The 24,599-nt window shown below is 47.4% G+C and overlaps 1 protein-coding gene across 13 annotated transcripts in view; it reads left to right on the forward strand.

The window, feature by feature from the left end:
- Positions 1-23,620, forward strand: part of CACNA1B (calcium voltage-gated channel subunit alpha1 B) — a 311,813-nt gene extending 288,193 nt beyond the window's left edge. For 9 of the 13 annotated variants that reach the window (XM_074846033.1, XM_074846032.1, XM_074846037.1 and 6 more), the window contains 9 exons: positions 271-379; positions 2,283-2,390; positions 3,656-3,783; positions 4,659-4,786; positions 5,864-5,990; positions 6,579-6,689; positions 11,247-11,454; positions 11,618-11,829; positions 15,836-23,620. In XM_074846033.1, coding sequence (XP_074702134.1) covers positions 271-379; positions 2,283-2,390; positions 3,656-3,783; positions 4,659-4,786; positions 5,864-5,990; positions 6,579-6,689; positions 11,247-11,454; positions 11,618-11,829; positions 15,836-16,372 — 1,668 coding nt within the window. In that variant the 3' untranslated portion in view covers positions 16,373-23,620. The remainder of the gene's footprint in view (positions 1-270; positions 380-2,282; positions 2,391-3,655; positions 3,784-4,658; positions 4,787-5,863; positions 5,991-6,578; positions 6,690-11,246; positions 11,455-11,617; positions 11,830-15,835) is intronic. The other 4 variants (XM_074846045.1, XM_074846035.1, XM_074846034.1 and 1 more) reach the window with 2 other exon arrangements.
- Positions 23,621-24,599: the final 979 nt, after the last annotated feature.

Below are 24,599 nucleotides of genomic sequence, written 5' to 3' on the forward strand. Positions count from 1 at the left end.
AAACTGACATTTTTTTGGAAGAACGCTCTTTGTAGGATTGCAGTACAAATGCTGGCAAATCGGCTGTTTAACCACTAAAGCCACTGTTACAGCTCAGACCTGCTCCTGAAAAGGAGTTGATGTCTCTACGGGGAAGATGCATTTTAGCTCAGTGCACAAAAGGTGAACACATACTTGTAATCTGGCTATTTCTAAGGGCTCGCAGTGGGGGAGGGAAGGGGGGGGAGGAATTCTGACCTGCGCTCACAGCCACTGTGTTTCTCTCTCCAGCGCCTGGTGCGGATGAACATGCCGATCTCACCTGAAGATTTAACTGTCCACTTCACGTCCACGCTGATGGCCTTGATCCGCACTGCCCTAGAAATCAAACTCGCCTCAGGTGAGAGGGAGATGATGTCTGACAGCATGTGTGGGCTCAAACCCCAACTTATCTGTTGGTTTGGTGTCCCAGAATCACAGAAATTCTGCCCCAGGTGGAAATCCTATTTTTCTACTGCTTGCCTGTCATCTGCCAGCACCAAAGGACAAGGGAGCTTTGGGGACAAGCAATACAGAGGGGTCCTGAGCATCACTCTGCCTCTGGGGTGGCCACATCTTGGCATCTCTGTCGATGAGATGTGGAGAGGTTTGGCCATCCCAGTTGGGAGCTCTTGGAGGAGAAGCCCTCTGCATGTGCTCATTGCTGTATAACAGGAAAGAGAGTTTTCACAGCTCTTTTCTAAACTATTCCAGTGCGATGGAAAAAACAGCCCTTCTTCTCCAACTGATGTCTGCTGGCAGCAAAGCAGTGACTCCAAGTGCCATGAACCACATTCTGCCTTGAGATAAAATTTAATTATTTAAGTGTTTAATCAGGCATTACTTGATTTCCCAATTAAATATTGCAATGTAATAAAATACACTGGCCTTTTCTCTGGGTCATTACACCTATTTAATCAGGCTGGCTGGGGTCAGAATCAAGGCATGACCATCCAAAACATTTTTATACCTAATTTAAAAGCTAACAGGAGGTAACAATGCTCTTACAAGCAAAGGGCAGGGCAGGGTTAGGATGTTGCACTTTTCCTAAGTGGTTTTAGGCCAGCCTTTCAACCTCTCTGTATTAATTACCTCCCTCATACATTGCTTAAACTTTGATGAGTAGGCACTGCTGGAAGAAGAAAAAAATTTGGGGTCACTGGGACTCCCCTAGGGAGTGAGTATCAGACCTCATTTCTAAGGATGCATTTAGGACTGCCTGGAATTTTAGGGGCCAGCACTTTATTTTAGTAATAACCTCTAGATAAGGACACTGAGTGTATTATTTTACGATCCTAGTTACCTGTCAGCAGTCGTAATTCAAACAGGCTTTTTGAATTGAAAAGGCTCCCCCGACCCGTTCTTTGGCCACACACTGGAAGGGAACCAGAAAAGATGATAGCCCTGGATTCTGTCTAAGGTTTATATCTGCTGTGGGTTGTGAGTTTTTGACCTGTTTTGTTGTTATGTGCTTCGTTTGAATAGGTTTCATGTGCTACATTTAATTGAGTCTTTAGAGGGACTAAGAGGCCCTTAATAAACCCTCCCTAATGAGTTTCGGTGTGGGAGTTCAAACCACCATGTAGCAGAGTACCCAGAGCCTCCTCCCATCGCTTTTCTCTTAGAAAAATAATCTCTGTCATTCAGATGAACTACTTAATTGCCTACTGTGCAGTGCATTCATCTGGGAGCTGGCCTGTTGGCCTACATATACTTTAATCACTTTCCACTTGTGTATTGAGACCTCACTTTGGCCATTTGAATAATGCCGTTGTGTTCAGCTCTTTTTGACTTACATTGTGATATAGCTGCTGTTTGATGCTGCTGATGCAGAACAGCGTGCTTGTGTCTCATCGCCAAAAACTTCAGGAATCAGTCATGAATTGCTCATAGTCCAGCACCTCAGACCAGGTCCTTTGCATCACACCTCAGAGGTGCTGCTGCTTTCTGCTGACACTACCCAGCACCCCAAATAGGCAGTTAGCTAGAATAAGTCTGAGCTTAAGTTTAAGCCCCAAGTAACAGCAGAGGGTCAGCTGGTTGAAGCGATGATGGTCCTACTGAGTTCACACACTCCTGTCACGGAGGAGGTCACTGGTCCCCTTTGTGACAGCTGCTGTGGCTGGTGCTGGCTTGGTGCTCTCAAGAAATGGGAGTGGGGGAAAGGCTTTCTCCTGTGCTTGCTGTGTAAATAGTGGTATGCGCTGATAGGACAAGGATTTTCACTCTTCATGTGCTTCTTTCTCTCCTCTCCCTTTCTGCAGGGGGTGTTAAACAGCACCAGTGTGATGCTGAGTTGAGAAAGGAGATCTCGCTGGTTTGGCCCAATCTGTCCCAGAAAACTCTGGATTTACTGGTGCCTCCTCACAAACGTAAGTGGTTCATCAGCAAGCGCCCAGCCCATCCCAGCTGCCTAAGAAGCCCAGAGCAGGTTTCTCCCTCCTTGCCTGCTCTGTCCCTAGCCCCATCCAGCTGCACAGTCATCTAGAGCAGCAGCAAAGAAACCCAGTACAGTTCAGCTTCTAGGTACCCTCTCCACAGGGTTCACAGCCCACACCTCCATGCCATGGTCACACAAGGGGTATGGAAGCTGAGGTCACATCCAGGCATGTATTTCATTATGCTACAATAGATTTCCTGAACTTAGAAAAAACCCCAACCCAGTGCCAAGAAGGGGCCGATGCCCTGTGTGGCCTCTTCCAGAAGTTTTTCATAGCTTGATCTGCCTTCAGCCTGTGCCTTACAGGACAGGAGTGTGATTTCTACCATCTGAGCTCCAGAAAAACAGGAAAAGAAAATTAAAATTTGCTGAGAACTTACAGAATCAGAAGTGAGATACTTGGAAGCTAAAGGCCTTTGTGTTACTTGATAATGTCCTGGGCAAATGTGCTGAGAAAATGGAAAGTTTGCCATTATCTTGATTGGGCCAGACAAGGGCTCTGGATTCCCAATTAATGAGAAACAGTGCAGAGCAATAAAGGCATTGTTAATTAGGAAGAAAGAGGGAGCTGAGGAGGTGCAAATCAGTGGGCAGTGATTGCTTAAGTCTTTTCCTCCCCTCCTCTCTTGATCCCTATACATCTGCCGCTTCAACTCTTTGCTCTATGGGAAGTGCTCCATTGCCATGCAGGGAAGGGCTGGTAGCATAGCTGTGAGGGTGAAAAAAGACACCTGGAAAACTGTATATTAGCCCATTATGCCCCAGTTGACTGTAATTCAAAGAAATAAGAATAAGACTTCTTTGTTGATAAAAAGCTGGCTGTGGATCTGGTATTAATTTAGCAATTCTTATGTTGGCAATGCTTACAATGCCCCAAAGTTTCCCTGCCTGTTTTTTTTCTACACGGTCTCTGTGAATGTTTGCCACAGAGAGCTAGAGACAAGGGGCCGTCCTCCTCACATGTGAAAGGCAGCAACAGGCAAAGGTCTGAAGAGGTGTTGTAACCTTTTCTTGGTCTCTTCTTTCCCCCACTTTTCTGTGTCTGTTTTGCCTCGTTATTCTAATGTTGCTTCTTTCTCCTCGATTTTCATGCCCATTTGTTGTTATTTCTTGTGCTCTTTGACTTATTTCTCTTCTCCTGATCCTTTCCCATTTGTCACATGAATGTCCCTGCTGCGTTTCACCATCCTCTGACAGCTGATGAGATGACTGTGGGGAAAGTCTACGCAGCACTGATGATATTTGACTTCTACAAGCAGAATAAGAACAGCAGGGAACAAGTTCACCAGCCTTCTGGAGGCCTGTGCCAGGTACTCAGCCAAAAGGTATCCTTCTCAGTCCTCCTTTGGGCAGCATGTTCTCCAGTGTTGCGCAGCTCTCATGAGAGTCACTGGCATGTGTCATCCAGAAAGTCTGGATGCTTCTCCAGGCAGGATTTGAAAATGTTGTCTCAAAAGTGGAAACCTCTCCTGAAAGTCTCTCTCTCAAAAAAAAAAAAAAAAAAAAAAAATTTCCAGTTGCCATTTTCAGTAGATCTGGAAAGATCTTTTCAAAAAAGATGTCAAGTAACACTTGTCAGTCTAAGTCCTATTTTCAGAAGTGGCCTAGGGACTGGGAAACACCAAAGGATTTCTTTGGGACACCAAAGCTGTTGATAGTTTGGCTATAAAATATTTCAGCTATTTTTGAAAATGGGAATTATTCAAAATAATTTTGGCTCCAATAGATTTGAAGATTTTAACAATTCCTTGAAAATATTTCCACGCAATTGGCTCGGGATTGAAACACCGATGTTTTCTGATAGGACAAATACCTGTTGATTCCAGGATGGTCATCCAGCTGATCTCCAGCATGGCCTGTTTGTCTGTCTCACAGGTGGGAGGCTACAGGAGACCCAGTGTCACAACAAGCCACCTGAATGGCACAGCCCCTTTGGTCACATCAGCGTATGAAATCCCTACTGCGCTCTGTGACCAGGGGAACACTTTGTTGGAGGGAAGGGGGATTGCAGCACAACTTTGGCTTGTGCAAAGCTGAGGGCAGCAAGCGTCCTTCAGAGCCTCTTATGGCTATGGGAAGGCTGGGGTGTGCTTTCAGCTGGGCTGATTTCTCAGGGCTCTTTATTAACTAGGAAAAGCACTGCAGTCCATCCTCTCCATGCACAGCTCTGTCTCTGACAACCTTTCCTTGTGCTTCACAGCCCGGACCGGTGTCACTCTTTCACCCTTTGAAGGCCACTTTGGAGCAAACCCAGCCCACAGCATTCAACAACGCAAAGGCGTTCCTTCGCCAGAAAAGCTCAGCCTCACTCAACAATGGGGGCACGTTGTGAGTATCCCATGGCCACCCCATCAAAACTGTAATGCAGAGAAGGGGCACCCTGGGTGTATGCATCAACCCCGAGCACTGCTGGTTCAGTTACTCTGGAGGTGGGGCAGCACAGCTGGTGACACCAAGACCATCAGCCCCTTCACACTGTGGCTGGGACAATCCCACTGGTGGCTACCAAAATGCCTCCATGCTGCTCTGCTTCTCACTGCTGCCTCAGGTGCAGTTATCCGTCTGGTGGTAGTGTTGAGTTCTCGAGATTTGCATGTTTTCTTAATGGTTTCCTCTGAATCTTAATTGGAGAGCTTTCCATTGAGGCTAGTTGTAGGTGTGAGTTTGTTTACAGGAATTTGGAATCACTGCAAAACAACCAAAGAAACCCCTACCCACCAACCACCACTGCAGTGAGATCTTGGGAGTCAAGATGTCCTTGGAACAAAGTTGTCTCTCGAGCTCACGGCACTGGTAACATCAAGAGCTTCTTGAGACTTTCCAGGACAGAATCTGGCTCTTTCTCTTTAGACAAAATAATACCTCCACAGAGAGCTTACCAAACAGTTATAGTAACAGTGATCCTTAATCGATTCTCCATTTCCTGCTCTTCTTCAGGTGACTTTCCTCTGTCTCACAAGCGCTATGGATTTTTAGCGATAGACATCGGAAGTTTAAATGTCCCAAGTAACCCTGATGGGGAAACCAACATCAGACTCAGCAGTGAAACCCAGGGCCACTTGTACCACTGTACATCCAGTGGATGTACTTTAGCATGACCACGGATGTGTTTGACCAATGTCTAACTGGTCTTGCATACATAATTTGCCTGAACTCCAAAATTCTTCTTCATCAGAACTTAAGCTGCAGAAGTTGTTTTCCTTAGTTACTGGAAAAAACCTGTGATGGCTGGTTTCATCTCCTTGTTGCTCTTCACCAGCAGCTGTGCCTATCCTGCAACTAGTTTGACAAGTTAAACCTCAAAGAGTATCTGAGTGGTTTACCTTCATCACAATTAGGTCAGCAAAATCTCTTTGCAAAAGAGTTAATCTTTTTTCCTCTTTTTTCCTCTTTTCCTTCTGACAGGCCAGCCCCAGAGGGTGGGATCAAAGAGTCCAGTTCTTGGGGGACTCAACGCACCCAGGACATGTTTTATGAAACCAGGACACCAGCTTTTGAACGAGGCCACTCAGAAGAAATCCCCATTGAACGGGTGAGCAAACAGGTTGAAGATGTGAAGACAGGGTGAGATGCAGTAGATTTTAGAAATGCAGTAGATTTTTAGAAATTTTAGAAAACGTTTAGAAAAAAACAGGTGAAGACAGGGTGAAATGCAGTAGACAGTAGATCTGTCCCTTAAGACAAGCATTGTTCTGTCTCTCATAACCCCAAGTTTGCTTGAACATTATGGAGAAAAACCAAACCTAGTAGCTCCTATTCATAGCTGTACATGTGGACATGCTTTCCATGGAATTATGTGTCTATTGCAATAGGTTACTTAAGGTTATCTCTTCCTACTTGTCCCATTGTCATCAGTGTACAAAGTCAGATGAGGGGTTTCACAGGTCACAGCTGGGGCTCATTGCCATGGCTGGTGGAAGAGCTTGGCCCACTGTTGTCCTTGTTGAAGACAGCACTGTAGATAGAGTAACCTGGGCACTTAACAGCTCTTAATTTACTCTTTTTCCTGTACTAGCATCTCTTCACAATTAAATCAAACTTAGCAGAAGCCTGCTCAGATGATGGCTTCAAAGACGATGTTCATGTTCTTGCTACCGAAACCATTTCTTGTTTCCATCAGGTGGTAGAAATGAGGGAAATCAGCCCCACACTTGCCAACGGAGAGCACCAACCAGGCCTGGAGAGCCAGGGGCGGGCGGCTTCCATGCCACGCCTGGCTGCCGAAACTCAGGTGAGCAAGGGAGACTTTAATGGTGGTGGGAGACTGAACTCGGTATCTTCCCTCTGCTTGCTGTGTTGTTGGAAATTGCTTGTGAATATTTGTTTTAAAATATGTTTGCTGAACCTGGAGACAGGTAACCAGCCTTTGTGCTTGGATGGCAGGTATTCATGTGTGGACACCGCACTGTCCCCAGCTTTACTCATCCCTGGTTGCAGCAAAAAGCAACCCAGAGAAATCCCTCTGCCTGGGTAGCTAACTGATGGCTACCTACCCAAGAGTGTCTATTCTGATTAACGGGGGATAATGCTGTTTGCCAGCCTGTGTTCCTGGAAGGCATGTTTCCCATTGACAGTTGCGTGCCACCTATCCAGACAGACAGTCAAGGCATGCTCCTGTGCTCTAGCCATAAAGAAAGCCAAAGATGTGCTGTGATTCTCTTTGGTGAATGTAGTAGGTACAGAAAATAGCAGGGAGCCTGTGCCTGGAAGGCTGCATTGAGACACTAAGCATCCTCCCTGGTTTTTTTTCTCTTTCCACAGTATTTAGCATATACTGTATTGTGACTTTGGTCAGTAAAACGTTGCTGAGGATTTCCTTTGTTTAACTTCTTGTAAAGAAATCTCATCACTAGAGTTGACTTTTACAGCAACTTGTCGATGCTACTTAGTGTGTAGGATGTCATGGTTTACACAGATCGTTTTGGGGCATTTCACATGTTCATTGCTAGCTTGTTGTCCTGGATGCTCTCCAGCCACCGTCCTGCCTCCTGCGTGTCAGAACATCTTACCACTCATAGTGTCTCTCATTCCAAGGGCCTGATTCATACACTCAGGAGTGAGCAGCCCGCAGTTGTGGGCTGTTTCCATTGCTCTCCATGGGGAGCAGAACGTGGAAGGTATGCTGCACCCTAAAACTAAAAGCCTGTGTATTGCATATACAGCAATAGCTCCAAGAGATAAAATCTTCTTGCTAACATGCTCAGGGTGGCACAAGCTATACTTCATCGGCTAACAAATTTCCCAGCTGACTCCAGAAACTGCAGTCTTTGTATGAGAGCTGGGATTCTCTGTGTTATCAGGAACACTACTCAACATGCTTAATAAAAGAAACAGACCCCAAAGCAAACCCATACTCCCTCCCTTCCCCCTTCCCAGAACAAAGTTGTCCTTTATTCTAGACCACAAGTAGCATCTTTCCTTCCAAGGCAATGCAGTTGGCAGCAGCACTGCCAGCAGCACGAGCCTTTCCTTGGGAAACTCTTCTCCGTTGCAGTCAGATATTTGCTGAAGAGTGTCTCCTGCAGAAGCAGGGTAGGTGTTGCCCAGTGTGATGGTTTAGCCCCTGCCGGGGTCTGAGACCACGCGGCCGCTACCCCTCCCCCACAAAGGGAGTAAAATACAAAGCCCCAAGACTGAAATAAGGAAAGGTTTAATACAACAATGCAATAGCAACACAACAAACAACAACAATAACAATAACAGTAATAGTGATAGCAATGAACAGAGCAAAATAGCTACCAAATACAGCAGTGGGAAGCACGATGTACAAAACCACGAGTGCACCGCGCTCCCGCGCCAGGAAAAATGTGACCTGCCAGGATGTGACATCCGCATGGTATCTGAATAACCCGGCTAGAGCTCCCCCCCACTGCTGGGGAAACTTAACCCTTTCCTGGTTAAACCAGGACAGCCAGGCAGAGCTGCCCCATGTGAAAGCTGTCTAATCCCGTTATGAATCAGGCCTGTAATATGTGACCAGATCTAACCTCATTTAATAATACAATGTTTTGGTGGTTGTAGCTTCAGCTGAATAACTGATGTACTTTCTGTGTGTGTCTTCCCCCTCCGTGCCCTCCACCCTCCCTCTCACGTGCTGCTTCTGCTCCCCCCAAACTTTGAGTTCTTTATAACTCTTATTTGCAATGCTTTCTGTTTCTGGATGTCTCCCTTTCTGTTTGCCTGTCATTCCTCTGTCTTTTTATGTTTCACTTTTTAAACAAAAATCTTCCTATGCTTTCAATCTCACCTCCTCCCTCCCTCTTTGCTGTCCTCCTCCCCCATCACCTCCCCTCCCTTGTCGTCATCGTGTCTGCTGCACATCTGCCGTGATGTCTGACAATGGCTGTACTGTGGGGCTGCTTCAAATAATGTCTCTCATCTTGTCCGAATTGTTTGCAGAGGAGCAAAGCACGGTCACCTGGGAGTTACCTAGCAGTATGTAGTTTGCACTAAGTTGTATCCTATTAAATTCATGTTAAGAAATAATTAACCTTCCTTAACCCTTTACTTTTTTCCCTTCTCATTGGAGTCCAATGTTGCACCGACGCAGCCGCTATCTCCTTCCACTTTGCTGCAGTTCCCTCGATCCACAATTGCACGCTGCACGCTGTAATAGCAGGGATTTTTTTGTTTGTTTGTTTTGCTTATTTATTTGTTTTTGTATGCCTTGTTGCACAGGAATTTAGGAAGTGAAAACAATCGGTTTGGTAATGAAAAAGCAATTAGTAACTCTCTGAAGGGTTATGGTATGTTCTCCCGAGGCTTGTGGGGAGTCTGCATGCCCCGTTAACGTAACGGGAGCATTGCCAGGATTTATGGAAAAGGTATTCATTGCTTTGGCACTTCCCATTAGTGTCAGTGGAGACTTCTGTCCCTGGAATAAGCACAGAATCAGGTCCAAAGAGAAATGTTCATTTCCTATCAATTTGGTCGTTTTTTTGTTGGGAAATTTCTGTTGTCTTCTTCCTGGCAGCTCCTATATGGATTTTGAAATCTGGATAAGTGTTTTTAGTGCGAAGTATTTTCACTTGTCTTTGCCCATCAGACCATCCAATTTATAGACCTCTCTGCCTTGCTCCATCTTCAGGCTCAACAGTAAGCAAGGAGAACAAACATGAAGCTCTTCAGTATAATTTCTTGGGCACACATCAGGCACCACAGGAGGAGGCAAATGCAGCACAACATTGTCCTGCTAACTGAGCTGGTGCAGACCCTGGGGATGCACTGATGCCACAGGCTATGCTGTGCTCCCCCACCCCAGCATTGTCTTCCTTGTGCCCCTGGCAAACCTTCCAGCTCTAGTACTCCACCTTGCCCTCCAGTGGGAAGCACCAAAGTTTGGGTAACTGCCTAGCAATAGAGAGAACACCAAACAAAATTCAGTCCAGACTGCACCTTTGCATGAAAGATAATCTGCCCGTGACATCCCACTGGGAGGGAGAGCGGTTTGTTCCACTCAAAATAACGAGCAGAGCTGTGAAACAACTGGTTTTGCATTGTGTAAATATCATGGGGCAGCAGAGATCTGAATTTCAGGATAAGCAAACAAAATACCATAGACAGCAAAAATAATCCAGGGCTCTTTGGAAAGGTTACAGTGAACAAAGTAAATGTTCTGCAAGAACTGTTGTTGGAGGTACACATTGGATTGTGAATTCAAACAAGTATAAGAGGCACTGGAGGACATCCCGAGCTCCTTCCCTGTCAGGCTGGACCACCATGCTCCGAGGTCTTTCCTCTGCCACAGAGCTTTGATGCAGTGGTAGACCCAGGGAAAACTCCAGAGGATGGATGAAGCCCTGTCTCCAACACAGAGCCAGCTAGAATCCAGCAGAGTGAAAGAGAAGAGAACCTAGGAATTGCCCTCATTTTCTGAGCTTCATAACCTGGCAATTGGGCAGCAGGGAAGGGAAAGACTGGGAGAATAGCTGTCGTGCAGTCCACTTGTCTTGGTTTCTGCAGCGTATCTGTGTGAGATTTTGAACCTAAATGGAAGGAGGCAGAGTCTGGAGCTGCCACTGGCACAGAGACAGGATCCAGCAATGCCTGTGGGAGGCTGTGCTACTATGCTGTGTCCAGATGTTTGGTGAAAAATTATTTTAAAACAGCAATAGCAAATCCAAGTAGTCATGTTTGGAGATGTACTGATAGAATTGCAGGACATACATGCTATACTGCTTGTCCCAGCCATAGGGCTTCAAGGAGTCATGGTGGGACAAGAGAATTTTAAATATTTGGTGGGAGTCATCTTCAATTGCAGGGAGGTAGAAGTAATTTCTCAGTGGTTTGCCCACTTATTCCTGATTTTTCTCCCTCTCCATGTGATGCCCAGCAACGCTTTCATGCTCTCCTCTTTGAAGTTGCTTTGAGATGACCACATCCCTGAAGCAGCTTTGGATCAAACTAGTCTTGGAGAATTATCATTGTGAGATGCTTGGCTACTGTGCTTCCCTATGCCCCTGCTAATCTCCTGTTCACTCCTGTGATGCTGTGTTTGGTCTGAAGTGCTGCATATCGCTCTGCACCCGTGGTACCTGTGGATTGGCACTCTGCTAAAAGTAAAGCCCATTTCAGCAAATGGAGATCACATTTGCTCCTCAAATTTAGCCCTCACTCTACCATTCCACAAGTCTGCCCATTCCGGTTATATCTAATTAACCATTTTTCTCCTTCCCCTCCTTGCCCCTTTCTCTTACTGTATAACCCTCCCCATGCTGGGAACCAAGCAGTTGAGCACGGTGCAGCGCCTGCCCTCACCCTGCTCCATGTCCCTCCGTCTGCCTTGCAGCCCATCCCAGACACGAGCCCCATGAAGCGTTCCGTCTCCACGCTGACCCCGCAGCGCCCTCACGCCATGCACCTCTACGAATACTCCTTGGAGCGCATGCCGCCGGAGCAAGGGCATCACCACCATCACCACCGCTGCCACCGGCGGAAAGAGAAGAAGCAGAAGTCCTTGGACAGGTCCCCCCATCAGATGGCCGATGGAGAAGCTGGTAAGTGCTGTGCGAACAAGGATTTGTCCCTTGTCCTCCTCCCTTCAGGATGCACAGCAGTCATCTGATGTGATTTGGGGTCCTGTCTGCATGGAGGGACCTCCCTGCCTCACACTTTGAGCGTTCCTCCTGTGTTGAACCCAAACCAACATTCTTCTTTCAGTGGCCCAGTCTGGCGAGTCTTCTTCTAAGGACAAGAAGCAAGAGCGCGGCCGGTCCCAAGAGAGGAAGCAGCATTCTTCCTCCTCCTCTGAAAAGCAGCGCTTCTACTCCTGTGACCGCTATGGCAGCCGAGACCGTTCCCAGCCCAAGTCTGCTGATCAGAGCAGGCCCACCTCACCCAACGGAGGGCCAGAGCAAGGTCCACACAGACAGGTGAGGAGATGCAGGGTGGGAAAAGAGCCCTAAGCTCTTCCAGGGTTGTACGCACTTTTTCCATGTTTTGCTTAAAATAAAGGAGGCAGAATGGGGAAGGAAGGCCAGGCGGTAGGATATAAAGCCACTGAGGTCCTGCTTAGTGCTTCACATCCAAAACAGGGATGGAAATGTCACTTGATGGCTCTTTAGTGGCCACCTACAGAGTGAGCGACTCAAGGCATCTCGCAGAGACCCCACTGCTAAGGACACCCTTGCTCATGGTTTCAGCAGAACAGCCTGGGAGACCTGAGAACTGGCAGCTCTTGATGCTGGTCGAGAAAGTGTATCTGAGCCAGAGCAGGCTGGTAGTGTGGCGTGGGACCTGGGCAACTGAGCTGAACTGTTCCCCTGCCAGCTGTGTTAATCCAGCACCTACTGCTGCCCCTTGCACAAACATCTGGTGGTTGTCAAGGAAATCCTTGCCATCACAGCACAAGCCAGTGTAATAGAGTATAGGGATTCCAGACAGCCAGAGCTGTGATTTCAGCAGGGTTTGCTCATATTAGCAGGATTTTCCAACTGCTGTTGCGTAGGCTTCAGAGCTGTCCTGTATTGTGGAACAGGTTAATTTTCTGAAAATTGAGGAAAATGTCCTTTTTCCCTAGCATCAGATCAATCTTCAAATGTGCTCTCTAGCTGGGAGGAGAAACCATGGTAAGGGAGAGGAGGAATTAGGAGAAGTCAGGACCTGGATGGGAGGGGAGAGCTCATCCCTGGGTCAGCACAATGCCTGCAAACATCTCCAAGTAATGCACAGCTGCTGTGCCAGGAGGGAGGCTCTGGCCACTCTTCAAAATCTCCCTACATCTGCAGCGAGGTGGTGGTGTGTCACCAGCTGGGTGTCTCAGGAGAGGCTGAGCGATGCTGTCAGCCCTGAGCCCCTGCAGCAACATCAGCTCACGGGGAACAGGAGAAAATCCTGCTTTCAGCATGAGTTAGAGCCCAGGGGAAGGATTTAAATGAAGAGGCTTCATAGCGTCCCACTAGCTGCAAAATGAAGCAGCTTTTTTATTCCTTACCCTGTCCTGGGCTTTTCTCTCTCCCTCCTTAGCAGCATCCAGGCTGCAGCATCAGAGGCTGCGGTGCTGCAGTGAGTGCTCGGGGCTGCTGCCCCGCAGCTCCAGAGACACCCGGGGCATGGGACACACTTTGCACAGTCGTTCTCAGCTGGGAGATGTGACATTGCTGTGAGGTCTGATACACTCAGGACTGTGTGTGGCCATAGCAAGAGGGAGCTGCAGCCTATCAGGTCGTATCCATTTCCAGTTACTGCAGTCCCTGACCAGCCTTCATCGGATTTTTCAGAAGAGTTTTTCTTTCCATTTCTTAATTTCTCCCTCTGGTTTGAGAGGCAGGAAGATGGCACTAATTTTTAGCATGATGCCTCTCCTTTCTTGCATGCTCAGTTTACCAGAACTTTAAATATCACGTATGTTTTAATTAAAAAACTGAAACCTTCCCATAGTTCATAGACGTTCAGCATTAGAGCATCAGCTGCCTTTTATAAACCTGTTCCCCCAGTTCCAGTGGAGTCTGTATTGTCTCCGATGTCCTGTGGGGGTTTAGTAAGGCAGGGAGAAGAAAACCTGTTGTTTCAGTGTCCATGTATTTTATACACTCACATGCTACCTACTTTGAGTGGAGCTGCTAATACATCCCATGGTTGTTCTGGAAAAAAACAGATTCAAAAAATAGCCAAGCCAGCATGTCACTTCTGTCCCAATGAGCCGAAGATCCCTTGTCTTAATAAGGTCTGTGCAAGAAGCTCTGTCAGTCCATTTCCTGTGTTACTCTGGCTCGATAACAAGGTGCTTGTTAACTCTCAAGTATTTTCTTTGTTAGTCTGTCCCTCTCCTTGGGAGACACAGTTTTCCCCAGAAGCCCTGGCCCAGCACATTTCACCAAGTCCCTGGAGGCCCCTGCATATACCAAAAAGAGAGGCTGGCTTGAGCTTCACCCTGCCAACAAGGTGGCTCCATTCCAGCTAGAGCCAAGCCAAAAATCCGGACAGGTTTGGTTCAAAGAGAAGTTCTTTGGAGTTTTTTTAAATACAAAAAAAGGGGACAAGAAAACCAAGCCATGAACATTTCATTTTGGGTCAACTCACAATGCTTTCTTTGACCCACATAGAAATGTTATGCATCTTCTGTGAATTATTTCACTGCTTCCTCTTCAATGCAGGCGAATTGTTAAATATAAATCCCATTTCGTGACGAATCTGGGAAAAGCATTTTTTAAAATGAGATGAAACTTCTTGGAATTTCAAAATGTTTCAGCAGGAAGAAGCTTGCTGGACATTTTGAAAAAAGACCTCACCATTTTTTTACAATCAAGACCATTTCCTGAATTGGTCCTGGATAAAAGAAGTTTGAAAATCTCACAAAACCCCATTTTTAGACAGCTCAACACTATTAAAACTATTTAGTTCTGCTTTCTTTTGTAAGTACCGTAATTTTGAGGTGCTCAGCCTCAGGACCTTGGAAAAAGCTGATCATCTTCCCCTGGATGTTGGAATATTGTAGGTTGCTGCACGTTGGTCACCATCTCCTCCGTCTCCTCGGGGAGGCAGGGGATGGGAGGCAGCTCAGCTGTGGGGCAGGCGCCTGGAATGGGAATATGTGTCTGTGGCAGAGAGCAAGGCTGAAATGTGGGGAATCCAGAGAAGGGAGAGGGTGAAAACCAAAGAAGAGAAAGGCAAAGACTCGGTTTCCAGGCTGTGGAAGACGTGAGTCATTGGTGCAGCAGCACGAGCAGCAAATGCCATATCAGTCCCTGATGCCTGTGGAGAGCGGGGCTCCAGTGAGCGACACCCACGCTGCTCTGCACCCCCACGTAACACCGGTATTGCCTCTTCTGCTGAGTGACATGGCACGACTCATGGCAACAGCGGCTGAAATAGCCTCTGGGCTGATAGCCCCCAGCACTGCTGTGCTTGCCCTGAAATCTGTGTTGGAAAACCCAGGCAGAGCAGAACAAGCATTGATTGATAACACAGCAAACAACAAGCTGATGTTTTTATAGGAAGGAAAAGCTGCTCTTTAAAAATTAAAGGTCTGGTCTCAAAATGTTAGGTCACGAATGGCTAGGGGATTTTGACAACACTCTCACAGGGCTATTTATCTACTGCCCTGGGAGAATGTAAACAGAAATGCCAAAACAAGGGCCCGTTCCTCTCACTCGTGGCATTTTTTAACTTACTGTGTCTTAGTGCACTCCACCATGTCACTATTAGTAACCCAGAAAGCTGCCAGACTCTTCTACCACTCAAAAATCAGCTGTGTAATATTAAAGAAGAGCAGGTGAATGCATTTTTGTTTGAGGAACTTGTTAGTTAAAGCCCGCCCAAAAATCTTTTTGCTGTTGTTTTTTCAGAGTGGCTATTTAATCAAAATCACTCCCAAAACTACAAAACAAAATCGTTTGCCCCCAAATCCTCTTTCCACATAATCCAATTTTGACCACAGAAATGATCCCCAACATCAGCATTCACAACCGTCGGGTGAAGTTCTGCAAAAATCCACCCCGAAGCAAAGAGTGCTGTTTTGCAAAATTGTATTTGCAAAAAAAAATACCGTAGGTTTTTGAGCCGCTCCTGCCTAGTTCAGGTAAGGCGCATGTTGAGCCTGTGTATGATGTGGATGCCTTCCCTCCGGACAGTGTCCCCTTCTGTTGGAGCCGTCTGCCAGTTTGCGTCCTACCGATGCTCTGATCGTTTCTGTTCTTATTTACTGCTCGCAGAACTTTAGTTCTCCAGCTCTTTACATCTCTTGTTGAATTATTTCTCGAGAACCTCCTCCCCCTAACTGTGCCTGTCTAAACTCTCTCTTTTTTGCTTTTCTTTCCTCTTGTGACTTGTCTCTCCCTTCTGTTGCTTCTCCTTCTGTTTTATACCTGCCTGCCTTTGTGTTTGTCTGGTGTTTCCCTTTTTTATTTTTTGATTTGCTTTGTTCCAATTTTTATGTAGGGCAGTGGTTCAGTTAATGGGAGCCCCTTGCTGTCGACATCTGGTGCTAGTACCCCATGCCGGGGTCGGAGGCAGCTCCCACAGACTCCACTGACCCCACGTCCCAGCATCACTTACAAGACCGCTAACTCCTCGCCCGTGCACTTCACCAGTTTCCAAACCGGCCTGCCCACTTTCTCCCCGGGACGCCTGAGCCGCGGCTTGTCCGAGCACAACGCGCTGCTGCGGGGGGACCAGCAGCCGCCCCCCCCGGCCGTGGCCCGCATCGGCTCCGACCCCTACCTGGGGCACCGCGATGAGGCCGACAGCCCCTACCGCGCGGTGCCGGAGGACACGCTCACCTTCGAGGAGGCAGTGGCCACCAACTCGGGACGGTCCTCAAGGACTTCTTACGTCTCCTCCTTGACCTCCCAATCTCACCAAATCCGCAGGGTGCCCAATGGCTACCACTACACGCTGGGTCTCAACACGGGCCCCGGGACTGGCACCAGAGGACGTAGTTACTACCACGAAGCCGATGAGGATGACTGGTGCTAGCGGCATGGCAAAACCCTTCAAGGTGTGCGCGTTTAAAATCGATGAGTTTTATCATCTGGAAGGCTGTGCGCTCCGATGCGTGCGGTGCCCGGGGCTGGAGGGGGCCCACGGGGCAGCCCCTGCCGTGAGAACTGCTCTGCCCCTGGGGTCCGGAGACACTCCTGCAGCTTCTCTCCTCTCTTTTTCTTTATTTTTTTCTTTATTTTTGTTTTCACTAGACAAATCGAGGAAGAAGGCTTCCTCCTTAGGGGGAAGGCAGCCGGGGGAGCACATCTCTCTCTCCCTCTCTCGCCCGCCTCCCTACTGCCTTGTCTAGTTCAAAGACACGCACCAGATGCCAAATCCGCAACGCACGCGAGAAGCTGAGAGAAGAGCAGTCCTCACCTTCAACAGCAGAAAAAGCAGACTGTCGATCCTTTACGAGATTGGCGCAGTTTTTGTTGGGCTATTTCTTAATTAATTTATTATTATATTCTTTTCCCCGGTCAGGGTGGGAGTTGGGGCTTGCAAACGGACACACACGAACAAAGATCACATCTGCGTTTTATCTCGTTCACCGCTAAGAAGGAAGAGATCTACCCAAGAAACTGGGAGAGGAGAAACACAGACCAGAACAAAGGACAGTCCACTGGGACTTGATGTTCAGCCACAGCAATCCTTTTTGGCGGAGCCAGTGGCACACCCCTGAGCCGACCAAGTGCTCCAGCAGCCGGGACTCTGCTCTGACACCGCTGCCATGTGGATCTCTTTTAATTTACTCACCACGTCGGGTCCTTCACACTGACACATGATAAAGCCACAAGAGAGCTACTTTGTAAGGACTGTTTCCTTGCTGCTGAGACTTTTCTTTCTGTCCCTCTCTCCTGTCGACCGCAACACGCCCTCACTGTTTTGTCTTGTTTACAATATAAGCTTGATTTAGCAAAAAACAACTAAAAAAAAAGAAAACCAGAAAAAAAAAGAGGAAAAAGCGTAGGGGTGAGAAGAAGAAATGTTATTGGTTTTATATCAAGCTATTAGATAGAACTTTAACTTTTCATTGTGTGCATTTTTGTAAATTGTACAGTAAAAAAAAAAAAAAGAAAAAAAATACTCTTTATGTAGAGAATTAGTCCAATTGTCATTCCAGGTCCCACCGTTTCTACCGAATGCTCCAGTTGTTCACTACTAAGTGCCTAACCTTTGAAATCTTTCACAGTGATGATGCAACCTCTTGCTTCGATGCATCAGACCTTGGGCGAGCGTGGGGAGGGGCAGAAGGGGAGGGAGGACAGGGAGGAGCCGCTCGTCTCGGAGGTCCCGCGGTGCACACAACGCCCCGCGTCGCATCGCTGGCCAGTGCATTCGAGTACCAGGTTGGAAGCTTACAGTGGGGAAGGCAAACATGCTTTGGGGTTGGTTTGGGTTTTGTTAACCTTTTATTTTCTTTTTCTTTTTTATTTTTTTTATATATATACTTTTATTGGTGGGAGGGGAGTGATTGCAGCAAACAAAACCGGCCTTTTCTCATTGACTAGTGTTTAGGTCCTGCAGGAGAGATGAAGGTGGAAAAGTACAGCATCTGCAGAGACACTCTTGCAGGAGAAGCAGCGTCTTTCATACTGCACGTCGGGTCACAGTTGGGCTGCGAGAGCTCTGGCCATTTTCCATGGTGCATAATTTGTGTTGAGGGCAGTTGGAGAGAGTCTTGTTTTTATTGCCTGTTAAGAGAGGGTTTAAAAAAAAAAAAAAAAAAAGCAAAACCTCTAACTCTGATTCTCAGGGATGAGATTTCTGTGTTCTTGCAATGACTCTTGCGTTGGATGATTTTTTTCTTTTGTGCTTGTGTGGATTTCTGCACTCTGAGCCTGGGAAAGGGGCAAACGTGATGTGCCAGTGGGGAGGGAGTGCTGAAAGAAAACCCTGGGCAGGACCTTGTGTCCATGGGTCTGATGAACCATTGTAGGGCTAATGTGGGGCACAGGGTGGCCAGAGGACACGTAGTACACTGACAAAAGGTTAAAGGAGGAAGGGGGGGAGGTGCCAAGTGAGCACATCGCTAAAATTGCTGATAGGAAAGAGGAGAGGGTTGGACAGATGAATTTTTTCAGAGGACCTACCAAGCCCCAGAACTGTGAAACTTCTCCAGGCGAAGCAGTCGCTTAGGATGGGTAGAGATCCTGCTGGACCCCAGTGATTTGTTTTGTCACTGGGGTGGCTGGAGGGTATCTGATGCTACCAAAATGCTCAGGAGGTCTCTCGTGCTCCCAGCAGTCTTTCAGCCTTAGGCAGGGAACAGTCTACTGTAGGGTGGTTCTTCACATCCCCTGTAGCTCTTCTGTTGAAGAAATTCAATGTGGTTTTGTTTCCTTCTGTGGTTTTTTTTGTTCCGTTACAAAACAATAATCTCTGGCCAATCTCATCCCTGGATTCTGCTAAAGGATAACTCCTGTCTGTATCTCTGTCTCTGTATTTATGTGCACTTTGAATAAAGGAAGTGCGGTAGCCAGAGGTCCGCTATGGGTAACGGCTGTAATTCGCAAACGGAGGGCTATGCAACAAGATGACACGTTCGGAAACACATCCAAACCACCAACAGTCAGAAAGACCTTCATCCATTCTGTAGCTTTATCTGCTGGATTTTCCTGTTTCAGGCTTCAGCATGATTGTGACCAAATGTTTTATACATTTTCCTTATATGAAGGCACAAACACTTTATTTGAAATTTTAAAGAAAACGTTACTCTTTTACTCCAGGAAGTAAAGGAGAGGGAAAACACAATCTCTCTGACAGTGCATGCAAACATTGTACCCACACTGGAAAGCAAAAGAGATGTCTTTCTGTACTGAATAATTCTGCCTTTTTCTCCACTCCGCCTTTCCCCTTCCTCTACCATTTTAGATCCTCAAACCCCCAGCCCCGCACTAACACACCATCTGGAAGCGCACAGCCAAACGAGGGCCTTGGGTCACTCCAATTCTTAGGCAGAACACGAAGAAGAATCTCAAGTTGTCTAATCCTCCACCTGCCTTGTAGGGGTCGATGACAGTGACAGACAAGCCTGACCACAATTGTTCATAACCCTTTTCCTACCTTTTTTTACAGCCTCTCTGCTGTCTCTTCAATGCATACATGATATTTCCGAGAATCCTCATAGTGAGTTGCCAAACTTGAATTGCACCAATCAGTTTTCTGCATCCAGAACCAGTCTCGTAGTGGCTGTACTTTGAATAAGTAATGTTTGCATGTAAAATATATACATATATACATATATAAAAAGTATGTGCATGGAAAATGTTTATCTTCGTACTTTTTTGATACAATGTATTCATCAGTTGTTAATTTTTAATTATATTTGATATAAATTGGGGGTTTGTTGCAAAACTTTATATTTAAAAAAACAGTGTTAAAAATTATAAAAGTTCCAACCATGCAACACAAGCGGAACTTTACCCAAAAAAAAAAGGGGGAAAAAAAAAAAGAAAAAAAAAGGTTCTGTGATTGCCTAGTTTGCTGCCTGAGTAATATTTATCAGCCAAACTTTGAATTCTGCAGTTGTTTCTACAATTACATTTTGTATGAAGCAAAGTCCTTGAATTAAAATAAAAACTTAGCAAAAAACCTTACAAATTCAAAGATGGTGTGTGCAGTGTGCCTAGTGACCGGGAGACCGCCATCCTGAGAGCAGCCCCCCAGCCGGCGGGCTGCCTAGGAGAGAGCCGCGGGAGGCAGCTTGGCTTGACCACCACGCTGAGCGATAACCCCTGAGAGCTGGTGTGAAACCGGATTTAGTTTAGCCCAAATTGGGATACTCTAAGAAATTGGCTGCATCTGTGTTTGTTTCCATACAGGCTTCACAGATGCTCGGTCTGAGTAGGGAGCTGTTTGCAAATTTGCCTTTGCAGTGTGGATCCAGTATGGAGATTACAGTTCCTGGAGTCTAACAGGCAGCAAAATTGCATAATTTAAGTTGAGGGTTACAAAAAACCCTAGCAGTGATTGATGTTTCTCTTGCTGATGTGCAAAACTGTTGGGGACGCCGCTCCCTTTAGAATTAACCCTTATTAAACCTTACACCCACTCCCAGCAAGTGTCCTTGGTGCTACCTCAGGTAGGCACGGGCGTGGAAATCGGTAGCATGTGGGCTTGGATTGTTGTCAGGAGTCTGCCATGTGTCCAGGGCATGCTGTAGCACTTGTAGAAAAAGAACCTAATAATGATAATACTTGCTGACTGTACCTTGAAGTTCCTACTCCCAAGGCTTGCACTGAGCAGAAGAAAAACCCAAGGGCTGTTGGTACACAAGGAAGGAACTTCTCATTTCTTTGGATAACTGGAGAACCGCCCTCATTCCCTAGCAGGGGGAAAAATCCACCATGTGCATCTCTTTCATCAGGGTGTGGTGTTGTGACACTTCTGACTATGTCAAGGACTCTCCCAAAATTTGAGAAAAATTATTAGCAGCTGGAGAGCGCTGCTGAAGGGAAGACCATTGCATTTTTGCATTTTTTGGTACCGTTCAGAGCACAAGGTCTGTTTTAGCATTCAACTCTTCTTCTTCTCTCTTGTTGCATCTTTTCTGCGATGAGACCACCCAAGGTCCCACCTGAGAGTCAGGTATCGTGTGAAATGCTGTAGATGCAAGGAGAAGGTCTTTTCCCTTCTGATCACCAGTTCAGGCTGTAGCATGCGAAGAAAATGGTTTGTGAATTATTAGCAAAATTTGAAGCAGAATAACTTTTCTTGGCTTGCAGTCTGTGCAGGGTTTGGGTTTCTTGGGTGGGACAACAGTGGAGCACAGGGAAGAAGAGTAGGATTTTTATTAAATTTTTAAGATATCCCCAACAAACAGGATGAATGGAGGCTTCTGAATGTGTCTGAGTAGCGTACAAGGGAAGGTTTGAAAAACAGTGCAAGATCCGCGAATCAGGGTGCAGCTCAACCTCAGCGGAGACCCCCATGGCATTCGCTCCGCTGCAGCTATCTGGGGAGCTAGAATCTGCCTGGAGGACCAGATGAGCAGCTTCTCCCCTCCAGATGTGTGTCACAGAGCAGCTCCAAAACCAGCTTTCAGTCCCACATGTGTTTTCAAATCCTAAAAGCCTTTTGGGGGCTTTCTGCCTTTTTTAAAATGTATTTATTTTTCCTTTCTTTCTCCTTATTTCTGTTGTATTCTTTCAGTCCATGAGACAAAGGCAGCAATGCACCCAACAGCTTCTCCAGGGACTGCCTGAGTCCTGGGGCAAAGGAGCTGGAGCAGGAGGGGTCCCCGCCACCGGACTTGAACATCCGTCCGAGACACGGATGCCGAAACACCTGGTTTGCTTTGCTTTTGAGTTCAGCTGAACTCCACAAAATGGAACTATTTTTGTACCTTGCCCCCAGCACCGCCTGGTTCTCATGACCAGTGTAACGCTGTTCATGCAAAGCTGCTGCGTGAGTGGGTGTGTGCAAGGTCTCTTCCCTGCAGGGACACATCTTGCCAGCAGAGAGTTCTGCTCCCTGTATCTCCAGTCCCTGCCCTATGGATAAAATCTGGGCTTTGGATCAGGAATTCCGAGGACAGCACCCCCACGCCTCGTTTTACCATTAGGGGGTAGCATTTTCAGGCTTTTTCTACTTTCTAGGGAAACAAAAAATGGAAAAAGGCTGATTCACCTCCCCTTGCAACTCTCTGAGGGTCATTCCCTGAAACATTTGTCTTAGGATGCAGAAAACTTGGGGTGAGACACTGAATACACCTGAGTCCAAGCTGTGCAGGTAATTTGGTCTTTTGTACTCTCCGGAGCATGAAAACCCATCGTCATCTGGCTGCTTCCCTGTTCCAACCACATTTGCAGACAGTGCCCATAGACTCCTGCGTACCCTCCAAGGTGATGAATTACTCATCCCAGTGGAATTCATCCCTCTTGATCTCCTGATATTTTCAGGGCTGTTGAAAGCACCATTTTCAGAAAGTGCCTGATCATAATAACGAGCCTCAGCTCAACACTGTCCCTCAGCACATTCCAGAATATTTTGCAAAAGAGGCTGGGTTTCCATCTTCATTTGATAAAAAAAAGGAAACTGAGACACCTCAAGGGGACTAAATTGCCCAGGGTCACCCAGCAAGCAAGTGCAAAGCGTGGACAAGGTCTCCTGAGCTCCTGTAGGTCACTCTTCATGTCTTGGTGTTTTGAATCACTGATGTGTGTGTGATTTTTTTACATCCACAGGCTCCTTGTAGGGTGCTAGTGAGGTGATACTGGGACTTTAGCATGTCGTGCATTGGTGCATTGGAGGGAATTCAAAGAAAAGGGACAATAGTAAAAATGTTGAAAGGTCGGGGACTGATTTGTGGCAATAGCTGTGAGGAGCTCTGCACAGGGATGGGGAAGGGTAGCTCTGATAAGGCTGTGCAAATATTTGTGGGGGTGAAGTCCTGAGGTGGGTGAGTCAGCACGAGGGAGCTGCTGAGGCTGTTTGAGAAGGGAGGTCTGAGCAAACCAGCTCCCGAGCGAACTGATGGAAACACCAGAATAGAGCCCCTTCGCCTGCAGAGGAAGCCTGGGACATGCTGATGGAGCTGAGCTGTGTTAATTCAAAGAAAACAGTATCAATAACCGTAGTTCATTCATTTTATCCTCATCTCCACTTTCTGTCATTGCTCTGAAACAGAATATCCCAGAACTGGCTTTGTCTGTGTCTGTTTTTATTATTTCTCTGTTTCTGGCAGCCTTTTCTCTGCCCAGCACGGCACAAGCAGAGGAGGAGGCACAGTCCTTGTCCAGCTACTCCTGCACAAAAGTCTGAAATACCCACAGGGGTGTAAAACCCCATTTTCTCACAGGAGGCTGAGGAGGGGAGTGGATGTGGCTGTGTTACTGGATCCAGCACAATGATAGCGTGTTTTAAAAGATGATGCTGAGCTGAGCCGACAGGACTGTGACAGAATAAATGAATGCCTTTTACAAGGGTTTTTTTCCTCCTCATGGAGTGGCGAGTGTTTAAAAGACCTGGTTCTGCAGGTGATCCACCTAAAAAAACTCCTGCAGTGGGACAGTGGTACGTGAAAGGAGCAGAGGGCAGAGGCTCTGCACTGCAAGGAGGTTGCATGTCCCACAGCAGAGACCGGCTGCAGGAGAGAGCCCAGAGATGCAATGGGAATCGTGCTGCTGGGACAGAAGGTCACAGCTGTGGAAATCAATGGGATTCAGCAACACCTGAGGAAGGAAAGACAAGCCTGTGTCACATGTTCTTGACAAATAAAGTCCTCTACGCAGCAAAGTAAATGACTCCTTGAGTGTCTCTGACCTTCATTTCCTTGACAAGCTGAGTCAGTGCGTGGCAGGGGAAGGGCCTGGAAACGGGCAGAGAAGGGCGAGCGCAGCGCATTTTGCACCCAGCGGGGCTCACGCCTCCCCAAGATTAAGCAGCAATCGGGACTTAAAGAGAGGAGCTTACAGAAGCCTGATATCCCACTGCCGCCTGAGCAAAATGACAGCCAGGTGACATCACCGGGCCCTTGCTCACCCGCAGGCAGGCAGATCTGGCTGTCCCTCGCTGAAGGTTCCCATATTTTTGGGGGTCTTTGGGTGACTGTTGCAGAGAAAATACTGGCACGGACTGGGAGTGAGCGTGCCTCCTCCATGGGCCTGAGCCAAAACCCCCAAAGGGCTTCTGTGAGCACCCCGCGGTTTGCCACGCAGGGCAGACAGTCCTGGGAAGCAGCGAGGTGGCGGTGGCAGGGTCTGTGCCCCTGGTGACACCAGAGAGCTGAACGTGTACCACGAGGCAGGGGCTGCCCTGGGGTAGCACGTCTGCAGGGTGCTGTGCAGACGTGGGGCTGGCGGGGTGGTGATGGGGAAAACTCGATTTTGGGGTATCTGTCCGTAAATACCTTCCACTATGGCTCAGAGGAGCCTGCAGTGGTGTGAGGGCTGGGCAGGACCTGGGCAAGGTGAGATTTAACCCATGTGATGCCAAGAAGGGGGTGAACTGGCCCAGACTCTGTGTAAGGAGAGCGGGGGTTAAACCCAGAGGACCAATAGAGCTCTCACAGGAGAGCTGGGGTCCCTCACTCACCCCAAAATGCCACGGTGGGGGGCTGCGATGTTCCCATCACCCTGTGGGAACAGGGTCAGGTGTCCGTCCCGCCCCCCCCGGTGGAGGCAGCAGGCTGGGGTATGGTTTTGGGGGCAAAGCACCCCAAAACCCAACTTTTTCGGTGGTGGCAACTTCTATTTGGGGGGTGTGGGGTGACTCCTTT

The sequence above is a fragment of the Strix aluco genome, chromosome 20 (assembly GCF_031877795.1).
Source record: "Strix aluco isolate bStrAlu1 chromosome 20, bStrAlu1.hap1, whole genome shotgun sequence".
Classification (NCBI taxonomy): domain Eukaryota; kingdom Metazoa; phylum Chordata; class Aves; order Strigiformes; family Strigidae; genus Strix; species Strix aluco.